The sequence below is a fragment of the Oncorhynchus mykiss genome, chromosome 17 (genome assembly GCF_013265735.2).
Source record: "Oncorhynchus mykiss isolate Arlee chromosome 17, USDA_OmykA_1.1, whole genome shotgun sequence".
Lineage (NCBI taxonomy): Eukaryota > Metazoa > Chordata > Actinopteri > Salmoniformes > Salmonidae > Oncorhynchus > Oncorhynchus mykiss.
Window position 1 is genome coordinate 3,485,403 of NC_048581.1, and position 20,648 is coordinate 3,506,050.

The 20,648-nt window shown below is 44.4% G+C and overlaps 2 protein-coding genes and 1 long non-coding RNA gene across 3 annotated transcripts; 2 read left to right on the top strand and 1 right to left on the bottom strand.

The window, feature by feature from the left end:
* The first annotated feature begins 1,447 nt into the window (after window positions 1–1,447).
* LOC110506848 (zinc finger protein 239-like) lies at window positions 1,448–6,834 on the top strand. The gene is made up of 2 exons (XM_036948653.1): window positions 1,448–1,577; window positions 3,932–6,834. The coding sequence occupies exons 1-2, from the start codon at window positions 1,544–1,546 to the stop codon at window positions 4,975–4,977; spliced, it is 1,080 nt and encodes a 359-aa protein (XP_036804548.1). The 5' UTR covers window positions 1,448–1,543; the 3' UTR covers window positions 4,978–6,834.
* A 2,787-nt stretch (window positions 6,835–9,621) lies between these two features.
* On the top strand, window positions 9,622–10,840 carry LOC118940208. The gene is made up of 4 exons (XR_005036745.1): window positions 9,622–9,992; window positions 10,350–10,405; window positions 10,467–10,749; window positions 10,806–10,840. It is a non-coding gene; the product is annotated as an uncharacterized LOC118940208 (long non-coding RNA).
* A 3,548-nt stretch (window positions 10,841–14,388) lies between these two features.
* On the bottom strand, window positions 14,389–19,282 carry LOC110506844. The gene is made up of 9 exons (XM_036948643.1): window positions 18,757–19,282; window positions 18,164–18,607; window positions 17,740–18,063; window positions 16,836–17,637; window positions 16,533–16,745; window positions 15,974–16,419; window positions 15,000–15,248; window positions 14,615–14,815; window positions 14,389–14,518 (listed from the first exon to the last, which is right to left on the bottom strand). The coding sequence occupies exons 3-8, from the start codon at window positions 17,755–17,757 to the stop codon at window positions 14,642–14,644; spliced, it is 1,902 nt and encodes a 633-aa protein (XP_036804538.1). The 5' UTR covers window positions 17,758–18,063; window positions 18,164–18,607; window positions 18,757–19,282; the 3' UTR covers window positions 14,389–14,518; window positions 14,615–14,641.
* Window positions 19,283–20,648: the final 1,366 nt, after the last annotated feature.

Genomic DNA, 20,648 nt, shown 5'->3' on the forward strand with positions numbered 1-20,648 from the left:
TAACAATAGGCTAGCTAGTAGCTACTAGCTTCGATATGTTTTTGGAAACGGCGCGCTGAATAATTATAGCTAGTTGGCTAAGCTTTGGTCAGCATGGATAACCGATAAATGGCTGGGCAAAAAACTGAGGAACACCATGTCGAGAGCGATACCAAGCTCACCGACCAGTGTACAGGCCCGACCACCGAGGCTGAGGACCCTAGCAGTAATTGTAATTCAGGGGAATTCATAGTTTTCGAAAGTGTGAGATTTTATGCATATGGGGCGAAGGCAGTTGTCTTTAATAAGCACGTTCCTCTCTTGTTGCGTAGCAATAGAACGGCCTTTCTCTTCCTGTCACGACGTAGCGGAAATAAATGATCCATTTATCATTCCAGTCACAGGGAAGTTCTTCATACATTCAGCAGATAAAACCAATGATAGGAATGACTGGAAACGACTTTAATAATAAATAAATACAATTATGGTGCGCAGCCATCTTGGCCCTTCCAGCTATAAACAGCGTCTCTTCAAGCGTATGAACTCGGTAGCACTGACTAGATCCATATTTTAGTGTATTCTTTTACTTATTTCACCTTTATTTAACCAGGTGAACTTGAGAAATAATGCATTGTGGGGCGATATCCGGAAATAAGTTCATAAATATGTAATAACGCAAAAATAAGTTTGTACTTATAGTTAACCAGATCGTGACTACAATGAATTTACTACATCTTTAACCACACTGTGTTGTTACATTGGTGAGTAAAAACTCATGATTCCTACCCCCCGACCTCTCTGATTCAGGGTTAAATGCGGACATATTTCAGTTGAATGCATTCAGTTGTACTTGTAACTTGTCCGAAAATTAAATGTTTTTAATCATCTGCGTTACCCCCTCCAGTCAGCAGATGGCGGTCTGGGAATATAAGGCGATGCTGCTGGTGTGACGTTTAATGTAGTGGACGGAACTCCAGCTAGTCAGACACCTCGGTAGCTTGTAGACAACAGAGACGCACCAATAAAGCTCTTAGACGTTTTGTGGTATATTAGCCACTGTGGTGTAAACACATTTATGTCGTCTAACGTTAGTTATACCATTTACTGTCACATTTACGTTGTTATTAGTCAACTAGCTGGCTTGTTAAGTTAGCACTAGCCTAGCTAGCTAACATCTCTGACCATGAGTTCACTAAGCTACTCTCCTCCTGATAAAGAAGAGGAGGTCTGCTGGACGGAGAAAGAAACGCTCGTGAAAGAGGAGGAGGAAGAGAAGGATGTTACAATACAAAAACAAGTAGAGGGTGAGTCTGGTACTGTGAAAGAAGAAGAGAAAGACGTCTCAGTTAAAGAAGATGAAGACGCGTTCAGAGTGAAAGAGGAGGAGGATGTTACAGTAAAAGAAGAGGAGGAAGAGAAAGAGGAGGATGCAGGAGAGGAGGGGGAGATTACTGTCACATCGAAAAAGGAGGAAGAAGAAGAGGAGGAAACTGGATATCTGGGCCCGGTTTCCCAAAGCCATCTTAAGGCATCCAATAGTTCTAATGATGAACTTAGTCATAATATGCTTTTGGAAAACCGGGCCCTGATTAACACTAGTAAGTACTGTCTTAAAAACAGAGGCACAAACTCTGCAGTTGTTGAACTGATTTGTGGTGTTAAAGGGGAAATCTGTAATTACATCCATGTTTGGACTTTTAAATTATTTATTTATAGCCATGGATTCTTGAAGAATATAACACATGCCTCATGAGCTTAGTTCAACTGTTGTACCCCATCAGAACCCACAATAAGCTTATTTTTTTACTCCAGTGTTTAGAAACAATGTAAATCAACACTGTATAGCCTCAACATGGTTAAAACTATAATGTTGATATCATGGATGGTCAGTCCTTGCATCCATAGGTCTGTCTATGAATTTGAGCGACTGTCAAGTCAACACCTTATAATGTCTGAACATCGTGACGAGGTCACTAGGTTGCTATAAAAGCTTTTGTCTATGAATTTGAGACTACTTACATTTCTCCATCCCTCATCTTATGACCAAAACAGTGGCGGAATGACAGCTTTGTTATTGTTTCAACTGCAGATTGATTGATGTGGGATTTAATCAGCAACAAAGTGTCAGCCCTGAGCCCTGTTTTATTTCACCTTTTACCTTCAGACCAGTCTTGTCAGGCTTCTGTGTGTCCACATGTACCTGTTGGTGAGAGACTTACCTTTCTACAGAGGGATCATATTATGTCCACAAGTACGTGTTGGTGAGAGACTTACCTTTCTACAGAGGGATCATATTATTGTGTAGCTAAAAACTGTTTAGATGTTTTTGTGAGAAGTCTGATTTTCAGGATGTCTCATGGTCTGACAAACCCTGATGTATCTCTATCACTTTTCACTGCAGTTTAAACAACATGATCCTTACACAGGTGCACCTTGTGCTGGGGACAATAACTGGCCACTCTAAAATGTGCCATTTTGTCACACAACACAATGCCACAGATGTCTGAAGTTGAGGGAGCATGCAATTGGCATGCTGACTGCAGGAATGTCCACCAGAGCTGTTTTACAGAAAATGTAATGTTAATTTCTCTACCATAAGCCGCCTTCAATGTTTTTAAAAATAATTTGTCAGTACGTCCAACCGGCCTCACACTGCAGACCTCGTGTATGGCATCGTGTGAGTAAGCGGTTTGCTGATGTCAACGTTGTGAACAGAGTGCCTTATGGTGGCTGTGGGGTTATAGTATGGGCAGGCATAAGCTACGGAAAATGAACACAATTGCGTTTTATTGATGGCAGTTTGAATGCACAGAGATACAGAGACGAGATCCTGAGGCCCTTAGTCGTGCCATTCATCCGTTGCCATCACCACTATTCCTGGACGCTGAAAATGTCCCAGTTCTTCCATGGCCTAGCATGCTGTTTCCTTACTAAAGTGTTGTGGATCGTGTACAACATCGTGTTCTAGTTCGCACCAATATCCAGCAAATTCGCACAGCCGTTGAAGAGGAGTGGGATAACATTTCACAGGCCACAATCAACAGCCTGATTAACTCTATAGGCCAGTTATTGTCCCCAGCACAAGGTGCACCTGTGTAAGGATCATGTTGTTTAAACTGCAGTGAAAAGTGATAGAGAGGCAAATGGTGGTCACACTAGATACTGACTTTTTTTCTGATCCACTACCTTTTTTTTTTTTTTAAAGGTATCTGTGACCAACAATATATATATTGTTATATCTGTGCATATCTGTATTCCCAGTCATGTGAAATCCATAGATTAGGGCCTAATGATTTCCTTATACGAACTCTAACTCAGGAAAAAATCTTTGAAATTGTTGCATGTTGCGTTTATAGTTTCTGTTCAGTATAAAATCTTCACTCACCATTTTTTGCTCCACGCAGAGCTTATTATATTATTATATTCATAACCTGCAGTTTCCTCATTCGCAGGGAGGGGCCTATATTGCTGACTAAAAGTCTGCTTAGGGTTTCAGCAACTGTAATAACTTGTGAATGCTAACGCTCCTTGACAAGCTAGTAGCAAAGCCAAAGAGCATCTTACAGGTTGAAGTGTTTAAAAAAGTATAAACCAGTTGATTTGAGACGACGGCAAAAAAATGTTGCTCCATGCAGATTTACTTCATCCTTAACGGTTTCTGTATTAGCAGGGACAACTTTTTTTTAACACAGAAAAGGTGCCTATATTCTAGCCTAGAATCATCAATTTTACTACAAAAGTGAAAAAATAAGACTAAATACGACTGTTGTTGATCACTGACGGTCATATTAAGATAATTGTCAAATAAGTTTATCAAAGCGTTTACATATTCATTACAGACGTAAATTGTTGTACAACATCCTGGGCATCACATTTCTTTTGGCTAAAATAAACAGTGGATTTCTGCTGTTGTGGGCCTTTAACCATCTGTCTGACTTTGTTGTTCACACAGGAGAGAGACGAGACTACCGCGGGTCCTCTGGGGAGCCTCAACGACCTCATGATGCTGACGAAGCAGAGAAGAGTCTCTCCACATCAGAACGTCTGATAAAACACCGGCAGAGACTCACAGGGAAGAGAACTCACCGCTGCTCTGACTGTGGGAAGAGTTACTCAAGATCTGATTCACTACAACTTCACCAGAGAATTCACACTGGAGACAATTCTCACTGCTGCTCTGACTGTGGGAAGAGATTCACCTCTTCAGCAGACCTTAAAAAACATTTGAGAATCCACACAGGAGAGAAACCTTATAGCTGTGATCAATGTGGGAAGAGTTTTACTAGATCAAGTAATCTGAAAACACACCAGAGAACACACACCGCAGAGAAACCCCATAGCTGTGATCAATGTGGGAAGAGTTTTTCTTCGTCTAGCCATCTGACTACACACCAGAGAACACACACAGGAGAGAAACCTCATCACTGCTTTGACTGTGGAAATAGTTACTCAAGATCAGATTCACTGAAAGTGCACCAGAGAATTCACACTGGGGAAAAACCTTATAGCTGTTTTCAATGTGGGAAGAGTTGTAATAACACAAACAGCCTGAAAACACACCAGAGAATTCACACTGGAGAAAAACCTTATAACTGTGATCAGTGTGGGAAGAGTTTTAATGATACAAGCAGCCTGAAAACACACCAGAGAATTCACACTGGAGATAAACCTTATAGCTGCTCTGACTGTGGGAAGAGCTTTTCAAAATCATCTACATTGCAATCACACCAGAGAATTCACACTGGAGAGAAACCTTATGGCTGCTCTGACTGTGGGAAGACCTTTTCAAAATTATATACATTACAATCACACCAGAGAATACACACAGGAGAGAAACCTTACAGCTGTGATCAATGTGGAAAGAGTTTTGTTACGTCTAGCCATCTGACTATACACCAGAGAACACACACAGGAGAGAAACCTCATAGCTGTGATCAATGTGGGAAGAGATACTCTGATAAAAGAGCTCTGATTAGACATCAGAAAGTACATACATGAAGGAGTTGTTTCATGATATCAATGAAATAATGTCACAATGTAGAATATTGTAACATTGTAGTAGGAGTAAGAGAATTCTAATGATGTCACAATGTAGAATATTTTAACATTGTAGTAGGAGAATTCTAATGATGTCACAATGTAGAATATTTTAACATTGTAGTAGGAGAATTCTAATGATGTCACAATGTAGAAGCCTAAATGTTTGTCCCCTGATCTATTGATTTCAGCATGATATGGATATTAGCCTCATCAGGGGAAAAATCCAGGTTTTGAAAGAGTCCTATTTATGTGATTTAACAAAAAAAGTGTTGCATTAGCGACCCACTTGAATGAAAATGCAACACTTCGAAATGTAGCTAGCTGTTGTCTACAAATGGTCCTCTAACCAGTGATGTACACATTATTCCCAGATTCTGTGTGGTGTTTGAGCTGTTAGTTTTAACAGGACGTGCAACCTCTTCTCCCCCCTCTCGTGCAATTTATTTCCAAATGATATCGATATGAGTGATGACGAATAAGTGTTGCATTTCTCTTCGTTTTAGGGACCTCTACATTTAAATGCATCACTCCAACATGTAGCTGACTGTCTTCTGCAGATTATCTAACCAGTGAGGTAAAAGATATCTCCCATTTTCATTTTTAGTTGCGTTAGTTTCAACAGCAAGAAACAATCTGATTTCCCCCCTAATCGATATCAGTGATTTATTGTTAATTGACAAAACACGTGTTTTTGGTGTTTGTGTTAATAAGGTGTTTAAAAAAATACAAGTAATATGTTTGTGTCGATAAAACGTTAAAACTGTTTTGACATTGGGGCTATCCCACCTAGTGTCATTGAAAAGAAGACTATGCCCGACGTCCAATCTACGTTCGGTTTTGGTTGAACGTTGAAAAAAACGTATTTTTCGAATCGTTTCAACGACTCCACTGAATCAACCTAATTTTAACGTTCTAGAAGTTTATGAACAATTTTATTAACAATCTTGCATCGCTCCTAGTATTTACACACACAGTATTTCTTTACAACATTCAATTGCTAATTGTCTTTATTAATTATTGCCAAAACATATTGACCAAAGGGATGTACATTCGGTTTTGATAATAATACATAAATGTAATGTAACATTTAGTAATCATAATTATTTATGCAACTAACTTGCAATTTATTTTCGTATAATTATATTGTTTACTAACAATGTCGTAAATCAAGCTTATAGTTTGTGCCAGGAGTCATTACATCCTATTCTTACTATTTTAATCAATGGTCTTTCCTTAGAATCATCATTAGTCTTTCATTGTTTTTGTTATTCTTTAGTTTGTTGTGTAGTAAATATTTAAGTTTTTATTTTCATTGCTTTACAATTTTCCTGTGAATCCATTGTGTTGAATCCATGTCTGAAATGTTCTATATAAATAAAGTTTGATTTGATTTGAACATATTGTAAAACAATGAACCCAATGACTGACCAATCAAAACAAATTAACCCAGTGACTGACCAATCAAAACAAATTAACCCAGTGACTGACCAATCAAAACAAATTAACCCAGTGACTGACCAATCAATACAAATTAACCCAGTGACTGACCAATCAAAACCAATTAACCCAGTGACTGACCAATCAATACAAATTAACCCAGTGACTGACCAATCAAAACAAATGAACCCAATGACTGACCAATCAAAACAAATGAACCCAATGACTGACCAATCAAAACAAATTAACCCAATGACCGACCAATCAAAACAAATTAACCCAGTGACTGACCAATCAAAACAAATTAACCCAGTGACTGACCAATCAAAACAAATTAACCCAGTGACTGACCAATCAAAACAAATTAACCCAGTGACTGACCAATCAAAACAAATTAACCCAGTGACTGACCAATCAAAACAAATTAACCCAGTGACTGACCAATCAAAACAAATTAACCCAGTGACTGACCAATCAAAACAAATTAACCCAGTGACTGACCAATCAAAACAAATTAACCCAGTGACTGACCAATCAAAACAAATTAACCTAGTGACTGACCAATCAAAACAAATTAACCCAGTGACTGACCAATCAAAACAAATTAACCCAGTGACTGACCAATCAAAACAAATTAACCCAGTGACTGACCAATCAAAACAAATTAACCCAGTGACCGGCCAATCAACAGACTAGCAAAACCAATGAACAAATATTTGCGAGAGCAACACATATCTTGGTCGATCTTACTATGAAAGACAGTATAAGCTCAGTATATCTTCCACTATGTCAAAATGGTGCATGTTATGTAAGTTTATTATCACATTTCAACCAATCCAGTACATTTTGTACAAAACGTCAAAGGATTCTACTACTGAAACAAACAAATGGATCAAACAGCAGGTCTGGGACAAGGTAGCACGTCCGGTGAACAGGTCAGGGTTCCATAGCCGCAGGAAGAACAGTTGAAACTGGATCAGCAGCACGACCAGGACAGCCAGGAGTTATCAGGCCAGGTGGTCCCAACATACGGTCCTAGGGCTCAGGTCCTCCGAGAGAGAGATGGAAGAATTAGAGGGAGCATACTTAAGTTCACACAGGACACCAGATAAGACAGGAGAATTGTGTGACCTCTCACCTCTCTGGGTGTAGAAGTGTCCTTCCTAACCAGTCCCTCAACAGCTCTCTGACTGAGCTCCACCCTCACTAGGTCTTCAGAGGAGAGGAAGGCTGAGGAGGGATGGAAGGATGAATGGATCAATCAGTCAACAAGTCAGTAATATAAAGAGAGTGTTGATCATCTTAAATGTCCGTTTCCCACCCATGGAGAGACCTTTATACTGTATCCAGGGTTGGGTAGGTTACTTTCTAAATGTAATCTGTTAGTTACTAGTTACCTGTCTAACAGTGTCATCACTTTTAGACACCAAACTCGGTAATGTAATCTGATTACTTTCTCCTCAAGAGGTTCACAGTCATAAAATATATAACCTTAACCACACTGCTAACCCTAATGGCTAACTAACCCTAACCTTAAATAACCCTAACCTTAACCATACTGCTAACCCTAATGCCTAACCCTAACCTTAACCATACTGCTAACCCTAATGCCTAACCCTAACCTTAAATAACCCTAACATTAACCACACTGCTAACTCTAATGCCTAACCATACTGCTAACCCTAATACCTAAACCTAACCATACTGCTAACCCTAATGCCTAACCCTAACCATACTGCTAACCCTAATGCCTAAGCATACTGCTAACCCTAATGCCTAACCTTAAATAACCCTAACATTACCCACACTGCTAACCCTAATGCCTAATCCTAACCTTAACCACACTGTTAACCCTAATGCCTAACCCCAACCTTAAATAACCCTAACCATACTACTAACCCTAATGATGGTTCTGGTCATGGTTGGGGTCAAACAGGGTTCAAACTGACCTTCAGACCATCAGAAACCACCACTAGAATATTCACAGAGAAGGCTGGTAGGGAGAATATTGCCTTTTTTAATTAGCCTTTTCTGTCTTACTGTTCTAGCATATGAAATATGATCCTGTCTATATATGATATATGTCCTGTCTAGGTCGGTGATAGGGTAGAATATTGAATCAGAGGTGATATGGGATATGATATATGTCCTGTCCAGGTCGGTGATAGGGTAGAATATTGAATCAGGGGTGATATGGGATATGATATATGTCCTGTCTAGGTCAGTGATAGGGTAGAATATTGAATCAGAGGTGATATGGGATATGATATATGTCCTGTCTAGTTCAGTAAAAAGGTAGAATATTGAATCAAAGGTGATATGGGATATGATATATGTCCTATCTAGGTCGGTGATAGGGTAGAATATTGAATCAGGGGTGATATGGGATATGATATATGTCCTGTCTAGGTCAGTGATAGGGTAGAATATTGAATCAGAGGTGATATGGGATATGATATATGTCCTGTCTAGTTCAGTAAAAAGGTAGAATATTGAATCAGGGGTGATATGGGATATGATATATGTCCTGTCCAGGTCGGTGATAGGGTAGAATATTGAATCAGAGGTGATATGGGATATGATATATGTCCTGTCTAGTTCGGTGATAGGGTAGAATATTGAATCAGAGGTGATATGGGATATGATATATGTCCTGTCTAGGTCGGTGATAGGGTAGAATATTGAATCAGAGGTGATATGGGATATGATATATGTCCTGTCCAGGTCGGTGATAGGGTAGAATATTGAATCAGAGGTGATATAATATATGTCCTGTCTAGGTCGGTGATAGGGTAGAATATTGAATCAGAGGTGATATGGGATATGATATATGTCCTGTCCAGGTCAGTGATAGGGTAGAATATTGAATCAGAGGGGATATGATATATGTCCTGTCCAGGTCGGTGATAGGGTAGAATATTGAATCAGAGGTGATATGGGATATGAAATATGTCCTGTCTAGTTCGGTGATAGGGTAGAATATTGAATCAGAGGTGATATGGATTATGTCCTGTCTAGGTCAGTGATAGGGTAGAATATTGAATCAGAGGGGATATGATATATGTCCTGTCCAGGTCGGTGATAGGGTAGAATATTGAATCAGAGGTGATATGGGATATGAAATATGTCCTGTCTAGTTCGGTGATAGGGTAGAATATTGAATCAGAGGTGATATGGATTATGTCCTGTCTAGGTCGGTGATAGGGTAGAATATTGAATCAGAGGGGATATGATATATGTCCTGTCTAGGTCGGTGATAGGGTAGAATATTGAATCAGAGGGGATATGATATATGTCCTGTCTAGGTCGGTGATAGGGTAGAATATTGAATCAGAGGGGATATGATATATGTCCTGTCCAGGTCAGTGATAGGGTAGAATATTGAATCAGAGGGGATATGATAAATGTCCTGTCCAGGTCAGTGATAGGGTAGAATATTGAATCAGAGGGGATATGATATATGTCCTGTCTAGATCGGTGATAGGGTAGAATATTGAATCAGAGGTGATATGGGATATGATATATGTCCTGTCTAGGTGGGTGATAGGGTAGAATATTGAATCAGAGGGGATATGATATATGTCCTGTCTAGGTCAGTGATAGGGTAGAATATTGAATCAGAGGTGATATGATATATGTCCTGTCTAGGTCGGTGATAGGGTAGAATATTGAATCAGAGGGGATATGATATATGTCCTGTCTAGATCGGTGATAGGGTAGAATATTGAATCAGAGGTGATATGGGATATGATATATGTCCTGTCTAGGTCAGTGATAGGGTAGAATATTGAATCAGAGGTGATATGGGATATGATATATGTCCTGTCTAGTTCAGTAAAAAGGTAGAATATTGAATCAAAGGTGATATGGGATATGATATATGTCCTATCTAGGTCGGTGATAGGGTAGAATATTGAATCAGAGGGGATATGATATATGTCCTGTCCAGGTCAGTGATAGGGTAGAATATTGAATCAGAGGTGATATGGGATATGATATGTCCTGTCTAGGTCGGTGATAGGGTAGAATATTGAATCAGAGGTGATATGGGATATGATATATGTCCTGTCTAGGTCGGTGATAGGGTGGAATATTGAATCAGAGGTGATATGGGATATGATATATGTCCTGTCCAGGTCGGTGATAGGGTAGAATATTGAATCAGAGGTGATATGGGATATGATATATGTCCTGTCCAGGTCGGTGATAGGGTAGAATATTGAATCAGAGGTGATATGGGATATGATATATGTCCTGTCTAGGTCAGTGATAGGGTAGAATATTGAATCAGAGGTGATATGATATATGTCCTGTCTAGTTCGGTGATAGGGTAGAATATTGAATCAGAGGTGATATGGGATATGATATATGTCCTGTCTAGGTCAGTGATAGGGTAGAATATTGAATCAGAGGTGATATGGGATATGATATATGTCCTGTCTAGGTCAGTGATAGGGTAGAATATTGAATCAGAGGTGATATGGGATATGATATATGTCCTGTCTAGGTCGGTGATAGGGTAGAATATTGAATCAGAGGTGATATGGGATATGATATATGTCCTGTCTAGGTCAGTGATAGGGTAGAATATTGAATCAGAGGTGATATGGGATATGATATATGTCCTGTCTAGGTCAGTGATAGGGTAGAATATTGAATCAGAGGTGATATGGGATATGATATATGTCCTGTCCAGGTCAGTGATAGGGTAGAATATTGAATCAGAGGGGATATGATATATGTCCTGTCCAGGTCAGTGATAGGGTAGAATATTGAATCAGAGGTGATATGGGATATGATATATGTCCTGTCCAGGTCAGTGATAGGGTAGAATATTGAATCAGAGGTGATATGGGATATGATATATGTCCTGTCCAGGTCAGTGATAGGGTAGAATATTGAATCAGAGGTGATATGGGATATGATATATGTCCTGTCTAGGTCAGTGATAGGGTAGAATATTAAATCAGAGGTGATATGGGATATGATATATGTCCTGTCCAGGTCAGTGATAGGGTAGAATATTGAATCAGAGGTGATATGGGATATGATATATGTCCTGTCTAGGTCAGTGATAGGGTAGAATATTGAATCAGAGGTGATATGGGATATGATATATGTCCTGTCCAGGTCAGTTCTACACATACAGTTTAAATGTCACAAATAACCTGCTTTTCACAGCTGTTCTACTTCCCTAACACTAAAACAAATTATACATTTTCACATAGGATTCAAGATGTTTTTAAATCACAACGTTACAGTATGTTTTATTACGTAGGCTACCCAGCGTTCTCTGCTTAAGCCTTTGCTTAAGGACGTAGTTGTGAATGCAGCCGCAGAGCATGTTTATAGTGTGTCGGTTTCGGTTGGTTGGGCTTTTTCGTGCAAGGGCTTTTTGTTATGTCGTTTTGTTATTGTCATATTTCATCACATTTAGTCGTCGATGTTACATTCTTTGCAAATGAAGCACATTTCCCCTCATACACTTACCGGGTATTATCAATGGCTGCCCCCCCTCCAAAAAAATATAATATATATTTTGTGATGAAGTGACGTTACGAAAATTTCGGCAGGTACATGATCGGCTTAAAACCAATTGGAACGAGCTAGGCTCTTCATTGGCGTTTTTTTTTTGCTCTCTTTCTCTGAATTGGAACAAGCTGAAGCATCTGATTGGAGGAGAGGAGTAATGGAACAAGTTGGACAATTGGAATAGAGAGGAATGCGTGAAAGGATCACACAAAGAAATTGCCCGTTCTTCTCAGTCAGGAAGAGGGGGAAATGGGGGCTGAGTTTTGCTGGGCGACAAGAGGACCCGTTCTTCTCTGTCCAAGGAAGAGGGGGAAATGGGGGCGGGGTTTTGCTGGGTGACAAGAGGACCCGTTCTTCTCAGTCAGGAAGAGGGGGAAATGGGGGCGGGGTTTTGCTGGGTGACAAGAGGACCGGTACTTCTCTGTCCAAGGAAGAGGGGGAAATGGGGGCGGAGTTTTGCTGGGTGACAAGAGGACCCGTTCTTCTCAGTCCAAGGAAGAGGGGGAAATGGGGGCGGAGTTTTGCTGCGTGAGAGGAGGAGTCGGCTGGGGACATGTCAACAATGCATATTCAGTAGCCATGTGCTTTGAGCATCGGGTCAAAAACAGTGATGACGACAACAGAAGCCCAGTCTAGGAGTTTTAATGATGAACCAGTGTATACATAGGGAAACAGGATGAAAATGGAAGGTAATTATAGCAATGTAAATCCAATAAAAATGTAATTATAATGTCAGCCATCTCTATACACAAAATAACACACCATCGTTGCTCTAATGTATATTGTGTGTGTGAGTGTTCGACCTTAGTACACGGGACATTAGCATGCACACAGGCTCTATTTCTTCTAACCGTCAGGTGGATGTATAACATGTGCGGTGATAGGGCGCCTGGAGCATTGATCGATTGGCGTTACACCATCAAGAGCAGTTTGAAGAAAGTGCATCTGGGCCACTGACCTGTGGACATGTTCAAAAATATATATATTTTTTTAAAGTAAGTTATTCATGTATTATTATTATATATATATATATTTTTAAATGTTACTCCTTTTTCGTGGTATCCAATTGTTTAGTAGCTACTATCTTGTCTCATCGCTACAACTCCCGTACGGGCTCGGGAGAGACGAAGGTTGAAAGTCATGCGTCCTCCGATACACAACCCAACCAAAGCTGCACTGCTTCTTAACACAGCGCACATCCAACCCGGAAGCCAGCCGCACCAATGTGTCGGAGGATACACCGTGCACCTGGCAACCTTGGTTAGCGCGCACTGCGCCCTGCCCGCCACAGGAGTCGCTGGTGCGCGATGAGACAATCCTACCGGCCAAACCCTCCCTAACCCGGACGACGCTAGGCCAATTGTGCGTCGCCCCACGGACCTCCCGGTCGCGGCCGGTTCCGACAGAGTACTCATAAAATGTGCATGTTGCTTGGGAACGGACCGACGTTAGTCTGGTGTCTCGCCTCAGACCCGCCTACCATGGGTTACCCTACCAGTAGGTCTTATAAACTACAGACAATATAGCTCTGAGGGTCCTCAACACACACAAGCCTCTACACCGCCTTCAAGGTCTCGGTCCAGGTAGAGGGGAATAGGGAACTATTTACAATAAAAACATCCGACCATCACAACCAGTGGCTCAGTGTCCTTCACCTCTCCCCTTATTGTCCTTCACCTCTCCCCCTAGTGTCCTTCACCTCTCCCCTTAGTGTCCTTCACCTCTCCCCCTAGTGTCCTTCACTTCTCTCCTTAGCATCCTTCACCTCTCCCCTAGTGTCCTTCACATATCCCCCTAGTGTCCTTCACATATCCCCCTAGTGTCCTTCACCTCTCCCCCTAGTGTCCTTCACCTCTCCCCTTAGCGTCCTTCACCTCTCCCCTAGTGTCCTTCACCTCTCCCCTTAGCGTCCTTCATTTCCTCTAGCCACTGGGCCACGGTCTTACCCCCCGCAGCAACAGAGCAGAACCCCACGCCGCCGAAGCGGCTGTGCCCCGTCTCCCGTCGCTTCGGCAACCCACATTTGGAGCAGACGTACTGCTCGCGTTGCCTTCTCTTCCCAGATGTCCCCTCCTCTTTGTCCTCCGCCATCCTCTTCCTCCTCCAAGCCGTTGTCCTTGGCACCGGAGGAGGTAAAGAGGAGCCCGTCTGTGGTCCTTGGGCTTGCAGGGTTTGGGAGGGGCCGGGAAGTGCGGGGGATTGTTGCTACAGGTGGGCTGGCAGAATGGGCGCGTGGGCGGGCCCTCCTTGCTGGGTGGTCTGGCGTGGGACTGGTGGGGGCGGCGTAGGGAAAGGGAAGAGTGCCTGGATTCCCTCCCGCTGGTAGTGGAGGGAGGGGCTTGGCTGCAGGGAGGGGCTGGGCTGCAGGGAGGGGCTTGGCTGCAGGGAGGGGCGGGGCTTGGCTGCAGGGAGGGGCTTGGCTGCAGGGAGGGGCTGGGCTGCAGGGAGGGGCTGGGCGGTGACACTGGGTGCAGGAGCGAGCCCCAATCCCTGGTGCAGCACCATCCTCTCCCTCTGACGCCGGGAGTACCTGAAACAGGGAGAGAAAACAACAAGCTGTCACTCAGATTGTCATTTAGTCACAAGGCTTTTTGTGTAACAAGTCTTCCATAAGTTAACGTCTTACCACTGACCGATGGTCCTTTGATTCAGCTCAAAGAGCTGAAGGTTGGTCTGGGCCATCAACCTCGGGCTGTTCAGCACTGCCTCCCTGATGCCCACGTAGTCTGCCAGAATGAGCGCCCACCTGCTCTTCTTGACACCGGCAGACTGCGTGGCGCTGGGATGGATTTGGCAGAGCTGACTGCAAATGGCCTCCACCAGACGGCTGGTGCCCGGCCAATTTGCAGGGCACGAGTTGAGTCCGAGAAGGCAAAAACAGAAACAGAGGAGATAAATAATTAGAGAACATAAGAAAAAGAATGATAGCCATCGCCTGACCTTCATATGCATTTAATGTAGAGTCAGGCAATATAATAGTAAGGTGAAGGACATGAACACTAACAACATACCATTGGAGAGAGTCTTTTCCTAGGATAATGGACGACTTCCCCTTCGTTGCCTTGAACCGCCCCTGAACGATCCTCTCCTGGTGCCGGGCAGGGTAGATCAAGCGCTGCTTGTCTAAGTCCGGCAGCGCCAGCCACAGCGCCACCAGACCGTCTACCCTGCGGTCCGACAGCCCCTGACGGTTCCTCACCCCCACCAAGCCGACAGACATGCTGGTAGCCCGGCCGTCTATCAGGGCCTTTCGTCTCCCCCTGAAGATAAAGAGACATGGAAGAATCGATGAGGACGATGTCACACACATTTAGGGGTAACACACAAGATTCTTCTACAAAAGGAAAGAGGAGATGTTATTTTATATCGTGTAACTGATGGAATCTGTTTAAATGTACCGTGTGTCAAGTTAAACTGTAGTTTGTTTTGTTTACCTGTTTAGTGAATGATCACTGTGAGTAGTTTTAATGGCGTTTAGGCCATGAAAACAGTGTGTATGCTCATTTAGAAACCATGACCCAATCAGATAAGAGGAAATTGCCTAGGATCAGAGACCAGGGTCCAGAAGATGGTTCGCTAAACAAAGAGAGGACCGAGGACATTCCACCGGGGAAAGACGTTGGGGTCATAGAATGTAAAGCTGGGGAGGCGACGTCTACAAGGGAAGAGTATAAGACGTGCTGTGAGCTTTCTAAGTGGATGCACTCAGCTGATTGGCTGATCCGTGGTATTAAGCTGATTGGCTGATCCGTGGTATTAAGCTGATTGGCTGATCCGTGGTATTAAGCTGATTGGCTGATCCGTGGTATTAAGCTGATTGGCTGATCCGTTATTAAACACTGTACGACGCCGACAGTGAAGCGCCATCTCCTTCCTGCCGTATTAAACACCCAAAACCTTGTCTTGAGTTTGTCTCAATTCCTTATTTCAGAGGTTGCAATAACATTTTTCTTTTTAACAACACAAAAAGGTCAATTATATTTACCTCTGAATCAGAGGAGTGGTCAGGGTGAGGAGAACCGTGTCGACCAGGGGCCTCAGGAGAGGTTCCGTCTTCAGGGGCCTCAGGAGAGGTTCCGTCTTCAGGGGCCTCAGGAGAGGTTCCGTCTTCAGGGGCCTCAGGAGAGGTTCCGTCTTCAGGGGCCTCAGGAGAGGTTCCGTCTTCAGGGGCGGTGGGACTGGTTGGCCCAGACCTGGGTGCGTCAGCGGGTTCCCCTGACAGAGGTGCCGCTGAGCTGGAGGACGGGCCGCTCACAGGAGGGACATGAGGGATGTGGACTGTCGGGTCCACATCCTCCTCCTGAAAGCCCTCGTCCTCCTCGTCGAGCTGCTCGACGGCGACTGCCTCTTCCGGAAGGTCAGGGTCTGCGCTGACATCCTGCAGCACTCTGCCAGTCTGCGAGTACAGGTACTCCACTCCGAGGAGTTCCCCTATTAAAGCAACAAAAATCAGAGTGCATTCAAAGGCAGAGTAGGGAAGTGTTAATTTAATGGAATGGAATTAATGCGATTGATGTAAATGTTCATTCTCTTACTCGACTTACCCGTGTACTTGCTAGGCTTGGAGTCGTCCTTAACCTGCTCCTTGCCAAGCACCCTTTGGCTGCTAATGTTAAGGATGTGTTGCAGGTGGCCACTGTAACAGAGCAGGGGCTGCCTGTTCTTTCCCTCCACTGCTGCTTGCGCACGGTCCTCGTTCCACCTCACCAGTCCATCCAACAGGAATGCCTGGAAATGTATTGCATTTGCCCTGGTACCTGAGAGAACAATGCACGATTAGGGAGGGAGAGCTGTTGCTGTTAACATTAAACATTAAGCATTACTTTAAGCTCCACAATGACAATTACCTGGGATGAACCGGTTGAGGTGGAATGACTCCAAGGATGTGGAGCCCCGTGCGCAGCGATAAACCGGCAACATCACGCCGCCCTTGGTGATTTTGCCGGTCTCTGTGTACAGCCGTACACCGGGTGGGTCCTGTATGCAGTGGAGGTGGCGCCTCTGCTCTTTCCAGATGGCCTGGATGCGGATGGAGTCCAGCAACGGGATGCCCAGGGTGTCGACCCCTGACCTCTCGCTGTTGAAGGTCTCGAGGAGGTCAAGGAGAAGGACTTTGGTCGCCGCAGCTCCACGCGTACGACGCCGACAGTGAAGCGCCATCTCCTTCCTGCCGATCTGCCTCGAAACCTCCGCCTCGGTGAGGCCGACCATCCCGTGCTCCCCCTCCAGCTCAGACCTCTTGGCCTCCAGCAGTCGGCGGACATCGCCTGCATCCCACTCGAAGATGCAGGCTGACAGCTGCCGCATGAAGGGACCGTAGAGCTGGTGGCTCTCAGTGGTGACACCTGACGCGAACCGCCGCATCAGGTGCCAGACGTCCAGCCGAACCACCAGCTGGTCCCACTCATTGTACATGGCAGCTGTCTTTGATCCGCCGAAGCTGGAGCAGCAGTCTCGGTCCACGTACATGAGCTGGGGGGGCGCCATCCCGGCGAGCCGGTACCGCTCCATGAGACCAGCCGCCATGGGGAGCAGGCCCTCGCCCTCACCGGCAGTGAGGACACTGACGAGGACCTGCCCATGCTCGTTACCGACGTTGGTAACCCAGGCGGCTGTGTCTGCAGCGGTACCCGCAAGCTTTTTAGTCATCTGGAGACAGACACACAAAGACAGAAAGGTAAAGACATTATTTAAATATAGATATACAAAACCAGACATGACTTATCTCTACATTTTTAAGTGAAAACTCACCTTCTTGGTAGAGTCCATCTTTAAGATGGACCCAAAGATGGAGGTGACCCTGGCCTTCACCTCGTCCAGCCGCGACAGCACGTCACAGCTGTAGACCGTCAGCAGCAAGACGGGGTGAGGGCACCGGGGGGCATCTCCGGCGGATCGGTGAACTACCGCCCAATGCCCAAGGCCAGAAACTGCTCGCACTCCCCGAGGTACCGTATACAACTCCGCATCCAGGACTCGCTGTGACTTTCGCCCAGCTTTCTGTAGGTCTGTGACGCACTGTTCCCCAAAGGGCGCGACCTCAGCATCCTCACAACCCGCAGGTCACAGGACAGCCTAAGAGGAGAGAGAAAGCGAGAGATAAATCATATGAGTTAGTAATGACATGCAATTAATTTGACTTCATTACTAACTAACACAACTATTGTGAATTTACTTGTATGTCAATATAGCTGGAAACTGGCAGCGATGCCGAGCGTCCAGCTGACTGACGAGGTCCCGTGACCTTCTTCTTACACCGGCCGCATTCCAGGTACTCAGTGGCCATGAGATACCAGCGGTCGATGTCCAAGACCCTCCGGATGGTCTTGTAGAGCCCAGCCTCGCAGAGTGTGCCTCTGCACCCAGACTGGGGGGCGTGCCAAGCCGGTATGCCCATATACGTACGGGCATCCAAAGGAACAGCTGACATGCGAAGAAGGGCTCGGGGGGATGCGGGCGGATGATTGTAGATCGGCCGCGGTTGGGGAGGCGTCCACCACGTGACCAGGTCAGTGGCGAGCGGCGACCTCCCAAAGCTGTTCCTGGTGAACAGCGTGCGGCCGATCCACCGCTGCTGCTCCTTGGTGAGAGATGAACGCCAACTCTCTGGAAGCAGCAGCTGAGTGAGAGGAGTGACAGGGGAGAAGGGATGGTGATGTTTCAGAGAAACGGACAGGGAGAGAGGACGCAGGAGACAAGACAACTGGGCAGAATGGCATACTGTTTAGTATCTTAACTGTGTGGTATCAGTACAGTCGATGAATTTACCTCAGCACTTTCGGAGGCGGGCCTTGGAGGCAGGAAGGACTGCCGGGGAAAATCCTCCTCTTCGCTCCGCCCCTGTGGGGCAGGAGTAGGAACCGGGGCAGGAACCGGGGCAGGGACTTGGTCAGTTGGAGACCGAGGGAGCGATGGGGGGAGCTGCAGGGCTACGGCTTTTGCAGTGACACAGAAATAAGTTGAATGAATAAATAAAATAAATAAATGCATGAATGAATGAAGACATATCACAAATTTAGATTACATTGATTAAATTAATTGCACATTCCAACATGCCCACATCAACATCAATCATTGATACGATGTGACAAAATAATGAAATGAGCGGTCAAGTTTTAGAGTAAAACAAATGAAATTAGTGATGAAAATGGAAAAGAGAAACTCATGATTACGCTACATACATGGATGACAGCTACATACATGGATGACAGCTACATACATGGATGACAGTTACATACATGGATGACAGCTACATACATGGATGACAGTTACATACATGGATGAGAGCTACATGGAGGATGACAGCTACATACATGGATGACAGCTACATACTGGATGACAGCTACATACATGGATGACAGCTACATGGAGGATGACAGCTACATAAAGGATGACAGCTACATACTGGATGACAGCTACATACATGGATGACAGCTACATACATGGATGACAGCTACATACTGGATGACAGCTACATACAGGATGACAGCTACATACATGGATGACAGCTACATACATGGATGACAGCTACATGGAGGATGACAGCTACATAAAGGATGACAGCTACATACATGGATGATAGTTACATACATGGATGACAGCTACATACATGGATGACAGCTACATACATGGATGACAGCTACATGGAGGATGACAGCTACATACATGGATGACAGCTACATACATGGATGACAGCTACATGGAGGATGACAGCTACATGGAGGATGACAGCTACATAAAGGATGACAGCTACATACAGGATGACAGCTACATGGAGGATGACAGCTACATAAAGGATGACAGCTACATGGAGGATGACAGCTACATGGAGGATGACAGCTAAATAAAGGATGACAGCTACATGAGGATGACAGCTACATGCAGGATGACAGCTACATGCAGGATGACATACATGGATGACAGCTACATACAGGATGACAGCTACATGGAGGATGACAGCTACATGGAGGATGACAGCTACATGGAGGATGACAGCTACATAAAGGATGACAGCTACATACATGGATGACAGCTACATGAAGGATGACAGCTACATGGAGGATGACAGCTACATGAAGGATGACAGCTACATGCAGGATGACAGCTACATGCAAGATGACAGCTACATGGAGGATGACAGCTACATGGAGGATGACAGCTACATACAGGATGACAGCTACATGGAGGATGACAGCTACATAGAGGATGACAGCTACAAACAGGATGACAGCTACATGGAGGATGACAGCTACATAAAGGATGACAGCTACATGCAGGATGACACCTACATGGAGGATGACAGCTACATGGAGGATGACAGCTCTCAAACCTGTTTGAAAATATCAGGACGTCTGGGACTGCTCAAAGACGTGATCAGTAGCCCTCAGATTGTGTCTCTGACCAGCTCACATTAAACGAGTGTCGGTGACGGCCGCACACCCCGATTAGGCAACGACACAGTGACTTTGTCCAGATCACAAAAACTTGTCAAAGACAGCTAAATCGGGGCCAAAATCATGTAGTGTACAGGCCCCTTCCTGTACTGTGCCATCCCCACAGCCTCAGCAATGGATTTGTCCACTTAAAATATATATAAAAAATGTATATAATTTGCAACTGCTCGACTAAAAAGATGTTGGCCGACTAAATGGGGTCAGACA